The 18282-nt window shown below is 40.7% G+C and overlaps 1 protein-coding gene across 5 annotated transcripts in view; it reads right to left on the bottom strand.

The window, feature by feature from the left end:
- Positions 1-18282, bottom strand: part of STARD9 (StAR related lipid transfer domain containing 9) — a 121020-nt gene that overhangs the window by 6400 nt on the left and 96338 nt on the right. For all 5 annotated transcript variants that reach the window (XR_010663884.1, XM_065940181.1, XM_065940182.1 and 2 more), the window contains 6 exons: positions 18098-18274; positions 17501-17684; positions 16994-17119; positions 553-670; positions 291-412; positions 26-90 (listed from right to left, as the gene is read on the bottom strand). Coding sequence is in view for 4 of the 5 variants with exons in the window: in XM_065940181.1 (XP_065796253.1) it covers positions 26-90; positions 291-412; positions 553-670; positions 16994-17119; positions 17501-17684; positions 18098-18274 (792 nt within the window). In the remaining variant the exon portion in view is untranslated. The remainder of the gene's footprint in view (positions 1-25; positions 91-290; positions 413-552; positions 671-16993; positions 17120-17500; positions 17685-18097; positions 18275-18282) is intronic.

The following is an 18282-nucleotide window of genomic DNA, read 5'->3' as shown; positions in this document are numbered from 1 at the left end:
TAAGACGCTGTGCAAAGCAACTTACTTCCAGCCAGCTGCTGCCCGGCAGCTGAAGAGGTTGTTCAGGTTATGTGAGCAAGCAGCCATCACCTGGGGACACAGTGACCACACCCAGATTAGTGGGCACAGCTGGTACAGAGCAGGCCCTTGGATGAGTCCCTCAGGCTAGCGTTTCCTGAATTGCCCCTTTTGTGAAGAGAGAGAGCTGCTGAAGAAGCCCTCAGCTGCCCTGTTCCTCCCTTCTTCCTCCTCCCTCCCCACCGAGCAGAGTCTGCTGCGGGAAACCTCACATCAGCCATAGAGAGGTCCACGATGTGCTTGGCCAAATCCTTGTATGAGGAGGAGAAGGAGGTCCCCAGGCTGGACAGGCTGGATGGGGAACAGCAGCAACTGCCCAAGGCGGCACTGCGGCCTACAATGAATAGGTGGAGGCTCCTGAGCATCAGGGCCTTGGGGTAGCACCGGCATCCTGAGGGATAGCAGCCCCCCAGGATCTAGCAGACCTCAGCCCTGAAGTCCCCACACAAGGCAGGTACCTGCCCCACCACTCACCGTAAGCTAAGCTTTTCCAGGCAGAGCTGGCCAGATTCAGCTGATTGTTCCTCACTGAAGAGCGGCCCCGCACTTCCCCTACCCAGGAGTCTCTGGAATCAGGCAAGTTTGTGTTGCCCTGCAGAAGAGAAGATGCTCAGGACCAGAGCCGAGGGAGTGAGAGAGCAGAGCACCAGAAAGCCGGTGCAGGGTCATCTCTTCCTCTGAACTGCACAGATAGTCTTCAATATAAAGGCTCCACTGAAAAGATCATCCCCACTGGGATTACAGGAAGCTGGATGCCCCCAAGAAGGCAAGAGCAATAGAAACCAGTCCCTGGAGAGTTTCCTCGCCCCTCAAGCCACAAGTTCAAGGTTGCTTGTAGAAGAGTTCCAACAGGGATCAGTATAAACTGGGGTCTGAGAGGCACCAGGCGTCATTGGGTGGGGGGACCCTCTGCCCATTGAAGCAACTGGAATGAGGCCATGGCTGGAGCTGTGTTTAGTGTGAGCAGCAAACAGCTCAACTGGGAGGTGGGATGGGGAGGAAGAGTGATGGGCTGTGAAAAGCTTGATTTTTGGCCCCAGCCCCACGTCCAATGGCTAAGCCAAGGTTGTAATGTGGAACCCGTTCCAGTCCAGTTACTAAATTGTGTCTTACTCTTTGCAATCCCATGGATTGCAGCACACCTTGCTTCCCTGTCCTTCACCATCTCCCAGAGTTTGCTCAAACTCATGTCCATTGAGTCAGTGATGCCATCCAACCATCTCATCCTCTGTTGTCTTCTGTCTCCTCCTGCCTTCAATCTTTCCCATCATCAGGAAATTTGGAGCCAGACCCCTTTACTGCGAGCAGCTTCTCAATGACATGACCCTTGACTTCTGGTGGATCTAAAAGGCACCTACCATCCAAACTCTATCATCAGTTCCTAACCTTGTGCTGCTTTAAAGACAAGACGTAAACAGAGGTACTCTGTCTCCATCCTCACCTTTCTTCTTCCTGCAACATCCAGTCTGCTTGGCAGACTGAGATATTTTGCCACCTTCTTAAGAACTTTTCACTACTGATCACCTCACTCTTCACTTATTGCCTCCACCTCTTCCTCCTCACTACATTCTTCATATGAGCATTTAAGCATGCAAAGATGTCTCCCACATTTAAAATCCTTCCGTTATAGGCATCTTTGCTCCTCAAAGATAGACCTGAAAGGACTGTCGCCGTTTGCCACCTACTGCCTCCATCCCCTTCTGAACCCACTCAAAGCCAGCCACTGCTAGATCCATGTGCCTGGGTCTAGTGAACAGGCCCCAGTCCTCATCTTGCTGAGCATCTCCCTTTCACAGCAGCATTATTCATATTAGGCAAAAAGTGGAAACAAACTAAAATGTCCATCAACTTACGAATGGACAAATAAATATGATAATCATACAGTGTGATATTTTTGGCCATAAAAAGGAATGAAATTCTGATGCGTGCTACAGTGTGGATGAACCCTGCTGTGGGTTCAAAAAAAGATGCACTGAAGTCCTAACTTCTGCTCTCTGTAAGTGTAACTGTATTTGGAAATAGGGTGTTTGCAGATGTAATCGAGTTACAATGAGATCCTACTGGATTAGAGTGGGACCTACATCCAACGACAGGTGTCCTTATAAGAAGGCCACGTGAAGACATAGGGACAGAGAGACACAGGGGGAGAAGCCATGTGATGCCAGAGGCAGAGGCTGGAGTGATCCAGTTACAAGCCAGGGACTGTCAGCCACTACCAGAAGCTAAGAAAGAGGCCTGGAATCTAGAGGCATGGAACTCTAGATTCTTCCCCTAGGATTTTCGAAAGCATCCTGGACCTGTTGACACCACGATTTCACACTCCCCGCCTCAAGAACTCTGGAAGAAGCTTCCGTTGTTTTAAGCCACTCTGTTTATGGTAATTTGTTATAGCAACTGTAGGACATCAAGAAACCCTGGAAATATTATGACTAAAAGAAGCCAGTCATAAAGGACCATATATTATATAATTCTATTTATATGAAATGTCCAGAATACATACATCCATAGAGGCAGGAAGTAAGTAGATTAATGGTTTACAAAGAGTTGGGGATCGTGTGTTTGGGAAGTAGTAACTAAGGAGGGTAGAAGGTTCCTTTTTGGGGTAATGAAAATACCCCAAAATTAATTGTGTCCATGGATATTCCACTCTGTGAATGTACTAAAAGTCAACAAGTTATAACAGCAGCAACAATAAAAGAATAAATGAACTAAAGGAAGTGCTCAGAAAGGATGGGCATGTTTAAAGGGCATAAGACTCAATCTGAAAGGAAAAGAACTCCAAATAATAAAATCTGGAACAATCTGGGCAATTAAGTTAATAATGATAATACTGGATTATAACTCATAGAATGAAATATTTATGAGTCCAAATTGAACAAAATAAATAACTGGATAAATCTAAATAGGGAGAGAAAGTATAACACTTCCTTACAGAAATACCAGAAGAATCAATAAATGTAGAAGAAATTAGGGAAATACAAAATTGACATTAAGACATCACATAAATAATTTTTTCAGGTATACACCAATGGATGCTAAAATAAGTGGGCAAAAACTTGAGATAAAATAGTATATTTGCATGGTCTCTATCGTTCCCATGACATTTATTAATTATAAAGAAAAAAATATTAACTTTCAGTGGAGAGATTCTAGCCACTACTATAACTTCAAGGTTAACATCACTAACAAGACATAATGACATCAGGTACCCTCTGAAATATTGAGGATAAAGCATTGCATGGAATATATACCACAGTGCTATTTGTTGTTTCTCTGAAATTCTAAAATAGCCAGTATCCTGCATTTTTCTTTGCTTTATCTGGCAACCCCAACTGAGAGGGCACAGTTTCTGTGGTATTCTTGTCAAAAATGCATAACCACAATCTAATCATGACAAAACAGCAGACAAACACATCCTATAAAATTACTATGAGACAAGGAAAAACTACGAAATTATCACCCGAAGAAGGAATTAATTATTTTAAAGGGCAAAAATTAACAAGTTCAAATCAAAATTGACTTCAGAAGAGTGGATAATCTAAAACAGAGGTTGGCAAACTTTTCTGTAAAGGGTATAGTAAGTATCTGAGGCTTTGTGGACCATTTTAATAGATGCAACTTCTTACCTCTATCACTATACCATAAAAGCAACCACAGAGAACACATAAACAAATGAGAGAGGCCATATTCTAGTAAAATGTTATTTACAAAAACAACTAGTGGACCAGATATGGCCAAAGGAGTTTGCTGAACTCTGATCTCAATAGACCACTTTCCAAAGAAGAAATTTTTCAAAAAACTTATCCTGCCGAACAGCAGGCCTTGTCATTTTCACAGAATCATTATATTCCATTTTAAAAAATTAGGTAATTCTAAAAATATTTTAATCTCTCATCCCCAATTTCCCTCTCCCACCCACCTTAAATTATTCTGACTTCTTTAGGATACATCATTTTGTTTGTATGTATTCTTACAAAAGGATTGTTTTATTGTATGTAGTTTTAACTTATACAAATAGTAATGTGTTTTACCTCACTGTTTCACAGTGCTTTTCACTCAGTACTTTGCCTAGGTGTTCATCCAGTTTGTGATTCTGACTCTTACACGGAAAACAACAGACTCCCCAGGTCGGTAGGTGCCCAATATGCTACTGGAGATCAGTGGAGAAATAACTCCAGAAAGAATGGATGGAGCCAAAGGAAAAACCCAGTTATGGATGTGACTGGTGATAGAAGCAAGGTTCGATGCTGTAAAGAACAATATTGCATAGGAACCTGGAATGTGAGGTCCATGAATCAAGGCAAATTGGAAGTGGTCAAGCATGAGATGGCAAGAGTGAATGTCGACATTCTAGGAATCAGAGAACTAAAATGGACTGGAATGGATGAATTTAACTCAAATGACCATTATATCTACAACTGTGGGCAGGAATCCCTTAGAAGAAATGGAGTAGTCATCATGGTCAACAATAGAGTCTGAAATGAAGTAGTTGGATGCAATCTCAAAAATGACAGAATTCTTGATCTCTGTTCATTTCCAAAGCAAACCATTCAATATCACGGTAATTCACGCCTATGCCCCAAACAGTAATGCTGAAAAAGCTGAAGTTGAAGGGTTCTGTGAAGACCTACAAGACCTTTTAGAACTAATACCCAAAAAGGATGTCCTTTTCATTATAGGGGACTAGAATGCAAAAGTAGGAAGCAAGAAACACCTAGAGTAACAGGCAAATTTGGCCTTGGGGTACAGAATGAAGCAGGGCAAAGGCTAATAGAGTTTTGCCAAGAGAACGCACTGGTCATAGTAAACACCCTCTTCCAACAACACAAGAGGAGACTCTACACATGGACATCACCAGACGGCCAACATCGAAATCAGATTTGATTATATTCTTTACAGCCAAAGATGGAGAAGCTCTATACAGTCAGCAAAAACAAGACTAGGAGCTGACTGTGGCTCAGATCATGAACTCCTTATTGCCAAATTCAGACTTAAACTGAAGAAAATAGGGAAAACCACTAGACCATTCAGGTATGACCTAAATCAAATCCCTTATGATTATACAGTGGAAGTAAGAAATAGATTTAAGGGACTAGATCTGATAGACAGAGCACCGGATGAACTATGGACGGAGGTTCGTGACATTGTACAGGAGACAGAGATTAAGACCATCCCTATGGAAAAGAAATGCCAAAAAGCAAAATGGCTGTCTGAGGAGGCCTTACAAATAGCTGTGAAAAGAAGAGAAGCAAAAAGCAAAGGAGAAAAGGAAAGATATTCCCATTTGAATGCAGAGTTCCAAAGAATAGCAAGGAGAGATAAGAAAGCCTTCCTCAGTGATCAATGCAAAGAAATAGAGAAAGCAACAGAATGGGAAAGACCAGAGATCTCTTCAAGAAAATTAGAGATACCAAGGGAACATTTCATGCAAAGATGAGCTCAATAAATGACAGAAATGGTAGGGACCTAGCAGAAGCAGAAGATATTAAGAAGAGGTGGCAAGAATACACAGAAGAACTGTACAAAAAAGATCTTCACGACCCAGATAATCACGATGGTGTGATCACTCACCTAGAGCCAGACATCCTGGAATGTGAAGTCAAGTGGGCCTTACATAGCATCACTACGAACAAAGCTAGTGCAGGTGATGGAATTCCAGTTGAGCTATTTCAAATCCTAAAATATGATGCTGTGAAAGTGCTGCACTCAAGATGCCAGCAAATTTGGAAAACTCAGCAGTGGCCACAGGACTGGAAAAGGTCAGTTTTCATTCCAATCCCAAAGAAAGGCAGTCCCAAAGAATGCTCAAACTACCGGACAATTGCACTCATCTCACACGCTAGCAAAGTAATGCTCAAAATTCTCCAAGCCAGACTTCAGCAGTACATGAATCGTGAACTTCCAGATGTTCAAGCTGGTTTTAGAAAAGGCAGAGGAACCAGAGATCAAATTGCCAACATCTGCTGGATCATCAAAAAAGCAAGAGAGTTCCAGAAAAACATCTATTTCTGCTTTATTGACTACCAAAGCCTTTGGCTGTGTGGATCACAACAAACTGTGGAAAATTCTGAAAGAGATGGGAATAGCAGACAATCTGACCTTCCTTGTGAGAAACCTATATGCAGGTCAGGAAGCAACAATTAGAACTGGACATGGAACAACAGACTAGTTCCAAATAGGAAAAGGAGTATGTCAAGGCTGTATACTGTCACCCTGCTTATTTAGCTTATATGCAGAGTACATCATGAGAAACGCTGGGCTGGAAGAAGCACAAGCTGGAATCAAGATTGCCGGGAGAAGTATCAATAACCTCAGATATGCAGATGACACCACCCTTATGGCAGAAAGTGAAGAAGAACTAAAAAGCCTCTTGATGAAAGTGAAAGAGAAGAATGAAAAAGTTGGCTTAAAGCTCAACATTCAGAAAACTAAGATCATGGCATCTGGTCCCACCACTTCATGGGAAATAGATGGGGAAACAGTGGAAACAGTGGCTGACTTTATTTTTCTGGGCTCCAAAATCACTGCAGATGGTGACTGCAGTCATGAAATTAAAAGACGCTTACTCCTTGGAAGGAAAGTTATGACCAACCTAGATAGCATATTAAAAAGCAGAGACATTACTTTGCCAACAAAGGTCCGTCTAGTCAAGGCTATGGTTTTTCCAGTGGTCATGTATGGATGTAAGAGTTGGACTGTGAAGAAAGCTGAGTGTTGAAGAACTGATGCTTTTGAACTGTGGTGTTGGAGAAGGCTCTTGAGAGTCCCTTGGACTGCAAGGAGATCCAACCAGTCCATCCTGAAGATCAGTCCTGGGTGTTCATTGGAAGGACTGATGCTGAAGCTGAAACTCCAATACTTTGGCCACCTCATGCGAAGAGTTGACTCATTGGAAAAGACCCTGATGCTGGGAGGGATTGGAGGCAGGAAGAGAAGGGGACGACAGAGGATGAGATGGCTGGAGGGCATCACCGACTCAATGGACGTGAGTAAGTGAACTCCGGGAGTTGGTGATGGACAGGGAGGCCTGGCGTGCTGTGATTCATGGGGTTGCAAAGAGTCAGACACAACTGAGCGACTAAACTGAACTGAACTGAACTGAACCATTACCACCATAACTCCTACCATAGTTTAGCCTCAGGCCAAGCTACATGGGGGAACACAGCCCCACCCATCAACAGAAAACTGGATTAAAGATTTACTGAGCATGGCCCTGCCCATCAGAGCAAGGCCCAGATTCCCACACAGCCAGTCCCTCCCATCAGGAAGCTTCCACAAGCCTCTTATCCTAATCCATCAGAGGGCAGACAGAATGAAAACCACAATCACAGAAAACTAACCAAACTGATCACTTGGATCACAGCCTTGTCTAACTCAATGAAACTACGAGCCATGCCATGTAGGGTCACCCAAGATGGACGGGTCATGGTAGTGAGTTCTGACAAAACGTGGTCCACTGGAGAAGAGAAAGGCAAACCACTTCAGTTTTCTTGCCTTGAGAACCCCAAGGAAAGTATGAAAAGGCAAAAAGATAGGACACTGAAAGATGAATTCCCCAGGTCAGTAGGTGCCCAATATGCTACTGGAGAAAAGGAGAGAAGTAGTTTCAGAAAGAATGAAGAGGCTGAGCCAAAGTGAAAATGCCCAGTTGTGGATATGACTGGTGATGGAAGTAAAGTCTGATGCTGTAAAGAACAATATTGCATAGGAACCTAGAATGTTAGGTCTGTGAATCAAGGCAAATTGTAAGTGGTCAAACAAAAGATGGCAAGATTAAACATTGACATTTTAGGAATCAGTGAACTAAAATGAACCAGAATGGGTGAATTTAACTCAGATGATCATTATATCTACTATTGTGGGCAAGAATCCCTTAGAAGAAATGGAGTAGCCCTCATAGTCAACAAGAGTCCAAAATGCAATACTTGGGTGCAATCTCAAAAATGACAGAATGATCTCTGTTTGTTTCCAAGGAAAACCATTCAATATCACAGTAATCCAAGTCTATGTTCCAACCACTAATGCCAAAGATGCTGAAGTTTAACAGTTCCATGAAGACCTACAAGACTTTCTAGAAACAACACTCAAAAAAGATGTCCTTTTCATCATAGGGGACTGGAATGCAAAAGTAGGAAGTCAAGAGATACCTGGAATAACAGGCAAGTTTGGCCTTGGAGTACAGAATGAAGCAGAGCAAAGGCTAACAGAGTTTGGTCAAGAGAACACACTGGTCATAGCAAACACCCATTTCCAACAACACAAGAGATGAGTCTACATATAGACATCACCAGATGGTCAATACCAAAATCAGATTGATTATATTCTTTGCAGCCGAAAATGGAGCAGCTCTATACAGTCAGTAAAAACAAGACCAGGAGCTGACTGTGGCTCAGATCATGAACTCCTTATTGCAAAAATCAGACTTAATTTGAAGAAAGTAGGGAAAATCAATAAGCCATTCAGGTATGACCTGAATAAAATCCCTTATGATTATACAGTGGAAGTGACAAATAGATTAAAGGGATTAGATCTGATAGAGGGTCTGAAGAACTATGGACAGAGGTTCGTAACAGTGTACAGGAGGTGGTGATCAAAACCATTCCCAAGAAAAAGAAATGTAAAAGGCAAAATGGTTGTCTGAGAATGCCTTACAAATAGCTGAGAAAAGAAGACAAGTGAAAGGCAAAGGAGAAAAGGAAAGACATATCCATCTGAATGCAGAGTTCCAAAGAATAGCAAGGAAAAATAAGAAAGCCTTCTTAAGTGAACACTGCAAAGAAATAGAGGAAAACAATATAATGGGAAAGACTAGAGATCTCCTCAAGAAAATTAGATGTACCAAGGGAACATTTCATGCAAAGATAGGCTCAATAAAGGACAGAAATGGTAGTGACCTAACAGAAGCAGAAGAGTTTAAGAAGAGGTGGCAAGATTACACAGAAGAACTGTACAAAAAAGATCTTAATGACCCAGATAACCATGATGCTGTGATCACTCACCTCGAGCCAGACATCCTGGAATGCGAAGTCAAGTGGATCTTAGAAAGCATCACTAGGAATAAAGCTAGTGGTGGTGATGGAATTCCAGCTGAGCTATTTCAAATCCTAACAGATGATAACTGTGAAATTGCCAGCAAATCTGGATAACTCAGCAGTGGCCACAGGACTGGAAAAGGTCAGTTTTCATTCCAATCCCAAAGAAAGGCAATCCTAAAGAATGCTCAAACTACCGCACAATTGCAGTCATCTCACACGCTAGCAAAGTAATGCTCAAAATTCTCCAAGCCAGGCTTCAACAGTACATGAAACGAGAACCTTCAGATGTTCAGGATGGATTTCGTAAAGGCAGAGGAACCAGAGATCAAATTGCCAATATCCGTTGGATCACAGAAAAAGCAAGAGAATTCCAGAAAAACATCTACTTCTGCTTCATTGACTACGCCAAAGCCTTTGGCTGTGTGGATCACAACAAACTGTGGGAAATTCTTAAATAGATGGGAATACCAGACCACCTTACCTGCCTCCTGGGAAATCTGTATGCAGGCCAAAAAATCAACAGAACTGGACGACAGACTGGTTCCCAATTGGGAAAGGAGTAAGTCAAGGGTGTATATTGTCACCTTGCTTATTTAACTCATACACAGAGTACACCACGTGAAATGCCAGACTGGATGTAGTACAAGTTGGAATCAAGATTGCAGGGAGAAATATCAATAAGCTCATATATGCAGATAATACCACCCTTATGGCAGAAAGCGAAGAGGAATTAAAGAGCCTCTTGATAAAAGTGAAAGGAGAGTAAAAATCTGACTTAAAACTCAGCACTCAAAAAATAAGAGTGCTTATTTTATGGCATCCAGTCCCATCACTTCATGGCAAATAGATGGGGCACAATGGAAACAGTGACAGACTTTATTTTCTTGGGCTCCAAAATCACTGCAGATGGTGACTGTGGCCATGAAATTAAAAGATGCTTGCTCCTTGGAAGAAAAGCTTTGACCAACCTAGATAGCATATTAAAATGCAAAGACAATAAAATAAAATAAAATAAAATGCAGAGACATTACTTTACCAACAAAGGTCCATCTAGTCAAAGCTATGATTTTTCCAGTAGTCATATATGGATGTGAGAGTTGCACCATAAAGAAAATTGAGCTCCTAAGAACTGATGCTTTTGAACTGTGGTATTGGTGAAGACTCTTGAGAGTCCCTTGGACAGCAAGGAGATCAAACCAGTCAACCCTGAAGGAAATCAGTCATGAATATTCATTGGAAGGACTGATGCTAAAGCTGAAGCTGCAATACTTTGGCCACCTGATGCAAAGAACTGATTCATCTGAAAAGACCCTGATGCTGGGAAAGGTAGAAGGTGGGAGGAGAAGGGGTCAACAGAGGATGAGATGGTTGGATGACATCATCAATTCAATGGACATGAGTTTGAGTAAGATCTGGGAGTTGGTAATGGACAGGGAAGCCTGGCGTACTGCAGTCCATGGGGTCAGCCAAGAGTTAGACACAACTGAGCAACTGAACTGACCTATTTTTACATAGTATTACAAATGTGCATTGACCACATCTTATATATCTATTCTCTCACTGATGGATTCTCTACTGGGTTCCAACTCATTATCACTTCAAGTAATGCTTTAGGAAATAATTTCATACATGTTCCCTCATAAACTCTGCAAGCACTGCTGGGTCATAAGACTTTATAAGGTTCCTATGTCCCCAAGTTCTGGCATCATCTGACTTTAATCTGACAATTCAATAGGATTAAACATTTCCATTACCTTTGTAACTATTCCTAAACATTGAAAAAGAAAATTTCAACCTTTTTTTTCTATGAAAAGTATAACATTGATACCAAAATCTGAAATATACTGTAAAAACAAAAACTACAGGAAGAAAATTAATAAATACTGACACAAAATCCTGAATACAATATTAGCAAATAGACTCTGAATGTTCATTAAAAGAAGATATCCTATGTATAAGTATATAAAGTATTATAAGAATGTATGAATTATTAGCCCCCAGATCAATTAAATACTCATCTCTAGAGACTGAAATAACCTTTCGGATAAGAATACTCTATAAAATATAATAGATAAATGCTTCCTTAATATTGCAAAATACATGTATTTCAGCTCAAATGTTAGCGTTCAGCTTAAATGAAGGAAATTCTTGAAGCATTCCCACTAAAGCCTCAAATAAGATGAGGATGTTTACTGTCATCACTATTATTTTATTTATGCTGGGACATTAGGTTCATTCAATTAGAAAAGAAGAAGAAAGTAGTGGTTCAAAAATTATTTGCAGAGGATGTGGTTGTATACCTTAAAAAAAAATCAAGGGCACGGCTTCACAATATGGTAACCACTAACCACATATGTTTACTGACCATGTGAAATGTGGCTAGTGTGACTTAAGAACTGAAATTTTAACATAATAAATTAAGCTACCTGTGTTAGTGACTACTGTATAAACGTGGACCTAGAGAATCAGTCAAAAAACAGTATGGGCACAAAATTAACACATAGCATTCAACTTAACTTTCATACATACAAGAAAACAACCAGACAGAAGACATAAAGGAAGAGAAAATCTATTTATAACAGAAATAAAAAAGATAAAGCAGAAGAAATTGGATATGTAATTTCAGAGACACATGAAGGGAAAGTTTTAAATCATAAAAAGAAGGACTGAACCTTCTACATTCTTGGTTAGGAAATTAACAGGATAAGATGTGATTTTTCTATAAGTTGACTTATAAATCTAATATGGTCCCATTAAAAATACTAACAAGTTTTTATAATTGAGCTAAACATGCTAATTCTAACTTTCATGTAAAAAACGAACAAGAAGGAATATACCACAGAGCTTCGGAGTTGGTGAACATGTGATTTGGGGAGGGTGGTGCCTCCCACATACTTTGTTCTATGCATCTCTTCCTTCTGGCTGTTCCTGAGTTATATTCTTTTATGATAAGCCAATGATCTGAAAATTCTACCAATACACTTCCCTATCTGGTATTCCAGGCATGTGTATGTAATTTCAAATCATAATAAAGCAGCAGCACAGGAATAAGCTTGTGGTAGGAGGGAGAATTTAAATTTTACTCTATTCAACAATCATTATGGGGAGGAGACAAGATGGTGAAGCAGAAGGACTTAACCTCACCTCCTCTCTGAAAACACCAGAATCACAACTACTGAACAATCATCAATAAAAGACTGACATATAAGACCAGATGAACTTAATTTATAGAACATTTCATCCAAAAGCAGCAGAATACACATTCTTCTCAAGTATACACAGAACCTTCTCCAGGGCCACAAAGCAAACCTTTGCAAATTTAAGAAAACTGAAATCATATCAGACATCTTTTCTGACCATAATACTGAGATTAGAAACCAACTACAAGGAAAGAAACTGTAAAAAACACAAACACATGGAGGCTAAACAATGTTACTCAGTGACCAATGGATTCCTGAAGAAATTAAAGAGGAAGTAAAAAAATGTCTAGAGACAAAATGATCCAAAACCTCTGGGATGCAGAAAAAGCAGTTCTAAGAGGGAAGTTTATAGCAATAAAATTTCACCTTAGGAAATGAAAAATCTCAACAACCTTATCTTACACCTAAAGCAACTAGAGAAAGAAGAACAAACAAAACCTAAAGTTAATAGAAGCAAAGAAATCACGAAGATCAGAGCAGAAATAAAACAATAGAAAAGATCAATGAAACTAAATGCTGGTTCTTTGAAAAAGATAAACAAAAATGACAAACCTTTAGCCAGACTCAACAAGGGAAAGGACTCAATAAAGTTAGAAATGAAAAAGAAGTTATAATTAACTCCACAGAAATAGAAAGGATCATAAGAGACTACAAGTAACTATATGCCAATAAAATGGACAAATTCTTAGAATGGTACAATCTTCCAAGACTGAAACAGGAAGAAACAGAAAATATGAGCCAGACCAATCACAAGTACTGAAATTGAAACCGTGACTTAAAAACTTCCAACAAACAAAAGTCCAGGAGCAGATGGCTTCACAGGCAAATTCTATCAAACATCTAGATAAGACTTAACATCTATCATTCGGAAGCAATTTTTAAAAATTTCAGAGGAAGGAACACTCCCAAACTCATTCTATGAGGCCACCATCACCCTGATAACCAAAACCAAAGACATCACAAAAAAAGAAAATTACAAGCCAATAACACTGATAAACACAGATGAAAAATCCTCAACAAATACTAGCAAAACTAATCTAACAATAGGATCGTTAAAGGATCATATACCATGATCAAGTAGAATTTATCCCAGGGATGCAAAGATTTTTCAGTACCCAGAAATCGATCAGTGTGATACACCACATTAATCAGTTGAAGAATACAAACCATATGATCATCTCAACATGTACAGAAAAAGCTTTTGACAAAATTCAACACCCATTTGTGATTAAAAACAAACAAAAAAAACCTCTCCAGAAAGTGGGCATAGAGGGAACCTATCATAACATAATAAAGACCATATAGGATAAACCTACAGCTAACATCATACTCAATTAATGAAAAATTGAAAGCATTTCCTCTAAGATCAGGAACAAGATAAGGATGTGCACTCTTACCACTTTTATTTAACATAATTTTGGAAGCCCTAGCAATGGCAATCAGAAAGAAAAGAAATAAAAGTTGGAAAAATTGAAAAAGAAGAAATAAAAGAAAAGTTGGAAAAGAAGAAGTAAAACTGTCACTGTTTGAAGATGACATGATACTATACATAGAAAATACTAAAGTTGCTACCAGAAAGCTACACAGCTAAATGAATTTGGTAACATTGCAGGATATAAAATTAATATGCAGAAATCTCTTGCATTTCTATACACTAACAATGAAAAAACAGAAACAGAAATTAAGGAAACAATTCCATTTACTATCACGGCAAAAAGAAAAAAGTAGCTAGGAATATACCTACTTAAGGAGGCAAAAGACCTATACTCTGAAAACGATAAGGTGCTGATGAAAGACACTGAAGATGATACAAACAGATGAAAAGACATACCATGTTCTTGGACTGGAAGAATCAGTATTGTCAAAATGACCATACTAACCAAGGCAATCTACAGATTCAGTGCAATCCCTATCAAATTATCAATGGCATTTTTCACAGAACTAGAACAAGAAATTTTAAAATTTGTATGGAAACACAAAAGACCTGGATAGCCAAAACAATCCTGAAAAGGAAAAATGCAGCAGGAGAGATCAGGCTCCCTGACTTCAAATTATACTAAAGCTACAGTAATCAAACCGTATGGTACTAGCACAAAGACTGATAGATCAATGGAACTGGATAGAAAGCCCAGAAATAAACCCACACACTAATGGTCAATGAATCTATGACACAGGAGGCAAGAGTATAAACTGGAGAAAAAATAAACTCTTCAATAACTGGTGCTGGGAAAACTGGACAGCTACAGGTAAAAGAATGTAATTAGAACACTCTCTAACACCATACACAAAAATAAATAAAAATGGATTAAAGACCTAAATTTAAGGCCAGCTACTATAAAACTCTTAGAGGAAAACATAGGCAGAATACTCTGACATAAATCACAGCAATATCTTTTTGGATACACCTCCTAGAGTAATGAAAATAAAAACAAAAATAAACAAATAAGAACTAATTAAACTTAAAAATCTTTTGTACAGCAAAGGAAACAATAAACAAAATGAAAAGACAACCTACAGAATGGGAGGAAATATTTGTAAACAAAGTGACTGACCTGGGATTAATCTCCAAAATATACAAACAGTCCATGCAGCTCAATATAAAAAAAAAAAATCAAAAAATGGTCAGAAGACCTAAACAGACATTTCTCCAAAGAAGATATACAGATGGTCAAAAAGCACATGAAAAGGTGCTCAACATTGCTAATTATTAAATCAATCGAAACTACAGTGTGATATCACCTCACACCAATCAGAATGGCCATCATCAAAAAGTGTATAAACACTAAATGCTGGAGAAGGTGTGGAGAAAAAGGAACCCTCTGTGTTGATGGGAATATAAATTGGTATAATCACTATGGAGAACAGCTGGAGATTCTTTAAAAAGCTAAACATAGAATTATCATATGATCGAGCAATTCTACTCCTGGGCATATATCTGGAGAAAATCATAATTCAAAAAGATACATGCACCCCAGTGTTCACTGCAGCACTGTTTACAATAACCAAGACAAAGAAGCAACCTAAATGTCCAACTCATGAATGGATAAAGAAAATGTGGTTCAAATATACAACGGAATATTATTCAGCCATAAAAAAGAAAATAGAGTCATTTGCAGCAACATGAATGGACCTAGAGATTATCATACTAAGTGAAGTAAGTCAGAGAAGAGACAAATATCGTATGATATCACTTGTACGTGGAATCTAAAAAGATGATACAAATGAACTTATTTACAAAACAGAAACAAAACAACATGCAATAAAAGAGAAAAACACTATTCAGCTGTTTAAAAAAGCACCAGATTTACTGATATGAAACAATATCTAAAAAATATTTTTAAGGAAAAAGAGCAGAGAGAAAATGGGTATAGTATGCTTCCATTAATGAACTTTACAAAATGATATACATATTTTTAAAAGATATACATATCCTAATAGATGCACAGGATATCTCTGGAAATATACAGCAAACTGAGATGGATGAATGCTTCTAGGGAGGCAAAAAGGAGACTGAAAGATGCACTTGACGTTCTGTACCTTTGTCACTATTTGAGTACTATTTTTATTTTATTTTTTTTACTGTATGAAGTTTTGCTTATAAAACGCATAAAAGTTTTTCTTTCAGATTTTATATCCCCAGCCAGATCGCACCTCTGAGCTCCAGATCTGGATCCCAGCTGCCTGATTTTCAACTACTCCCCTGCATTTCTCACATGTACTTTCAACACAGCCAATACAAAACTAGATGGTGATCTTCCCCTCAAAGCCTGTCCCTTCCAGGGCTCCTCAGCACATGGACATCACAAGCCCTTTGAGCCCAAAGTACGTGTGGCTCTCACTCCTCCCACTCCCTGGCTCCAACTTCCAATCCACCCTGGTGCCTGCGGATTCTCTAGTCAACACATGCACATCGGCTTCTCCACTTGGGCAGTGCCCTGAACCAAGCAACTGTCATCTCTCAGCTTTGTCACAGTCATAAGCGGGTCTACCGGGGTTGTTCTTGCCTCTTCTCTGGCAAGTTTGTCATTCTCCCCACTAAAAAAATTCATCAGCAGCTTTGGGAAATAGCATAATCATATGGATTAGAAAGCAGCCAGAATTTTCAATAGAGTATACATGACCTTGCCTTTTCTAGTCTTTTCTTGTGTGATTCTTCCATTTCACTCTATATATTCCAGCCACACTAACCTTCTTGTAGTTCCCCATAAAATTCTTCCCTTAAATACTCATTTGCTGAGTCTTCCACCTGGAAAGCTCTTCTGCCCCCCAAGTATCTCCAGACACCAACTTCTACTGAGTTAACTACCTCTCAGCTTTCCAGTCTCAGTTTAAACACAGTCTCTTCAGAGCATCTTTGCTGATCCTTCAGACTAAGTCAGGTTCCTGTTTCATATTGTTTTGCACTCCTTCTTCATAGAATTTTCTACAACAACAATTAATCATAAAACAAGCTACTTCCCTCTAATAATCTGTTTAAGGACAAGAACAATTTTGTCTAGTGACTAAAATAGTGCCCACAAAATAAATACCTGTTGAATAAATGAATGAATGAACAGGGAAGACCAAAGGCCATTGCTCATGAGGGTTCATGTCAGCAGTGAGTGGCCCCTAGGAGACAAAACTTTCAAAGTATCACAGCGGTCCTGGCCCCTGGTTCATGCCTCGTATTTGCCTACTCACCACACTGTCTGGGGACTGGAGCTGGCTTGGCAAGGCTGGGCTGCTATTATAGCCAGATGAGAGGCTTCCGTCAGAGCTGGTGCACCGGGAGCCAGAGGTGGCCAAGGTGTGTAGTTTTTCTTCCTCCTGGGAAGGACAGATCACCACCAACCAGCTTCCTCCTGGAACCAGGTGCCACCTCCAACCAGGTGCCTCCTCACTACCCACACTCCCATCGCCTCCCAGTGCCTCCTGCCTTAGCCTCATACCCTCGTGCCTCCCCCATCCCAATCCCAACTATAGTGACAAGCTGCCTCCTCCCAGATTCTTGCCTGGGGACCACAGCTGGTCTGATGAGGATGACATGTAAACAGAGTGAAGCAGCTCTGAACAGGCACCAAGACCCGACACCTTCCTCCAGATGCTACATTCCAAGACTCAGAGGCACCATGGTGATGGCTGACCCAGTCTAAGGTCTGCCCCAAGCCCAAGCCCACCCTGAAATCAGAGGCTTGTCCCACTCCCCACCCGCAGCAGCTGGGAGATGATCTGCTGGCGAATTCTCAGCTTTTCCTGTTCGGTCCGCTCCTGCAGTCGGTCCCGGGCCCGGGCAATCTCCACTTTGGCCTCCTCACGGGCCCGCTGGTATTCTTGTAGCATCAGCTCTATGTCAGAGGGTGGGTGAGAAGACCTTGATGCTGACCCTGGGCTCCTGGGGAAAACCAAAGGGGTGCAGAGATGCCTTCTAACGTGGTCAGTGGGCGATGGCCCAGGCCCGCTCAACACCACCTTCTTGAAAGACCCATCCTCTCTTTGCCCACAGGGTCTTCAAGTTTGGTTTTATAAACATCCTGAGGCTCAGGCATGCAGCCTTACATAGCACATCATGGCCCCTCTATCCACTCCACCCCCTCCACAGCTCCCTCCCACCCTCCAATTTCCCTTTGCCTCTGTCTCCACAGTTGCCTACCACTGTCCACAGGCACGTAGGACCCACTCCTGGTCACTCCTGGCATAGAAAGCTGTGGCCTCCGGTGTCCAGGACACTAGAGTCCAGGCCCCACTCCCCACATGCTCTCACCCCACACCCGAGTCGGCTCCCCGCAGGGCACTGGGTCCACCTACCGGGTGGTCTCCACAACATCCTTCCTCAGCTGCTGCAGGTATTCTCGGCGCCGGCTGGGGAGGTCAAAGTCCCGAGCAAAGCTCAGTTGTTTCTCAGGGCTGAGGCTTCGTGTCCAGCGGGAGTTCTGAAGTCCCTCAGCCTGCACCCTCTGGAGGGTCTCTGCTGTGTGTTTTGGCCTGAGACA

Source organism: Muntiacus reevesi, chromosome 7, assembly GCF_963930625.1.
Source record: "Muntiacus reevesi chromosome 7, mMunRee1.1, whole genome shotgun sequence".
Taxonomy (NCBI): domain Eukaryota; kingdom Metazoa; phylum Chordata; class Mammalia; order Artiodactyla; family Cervidae; genus Muntiacus; species Muntiacus reevesi.
This window is presented reverse-complemented; position numbering and strand designations above follow the sequence as displayed.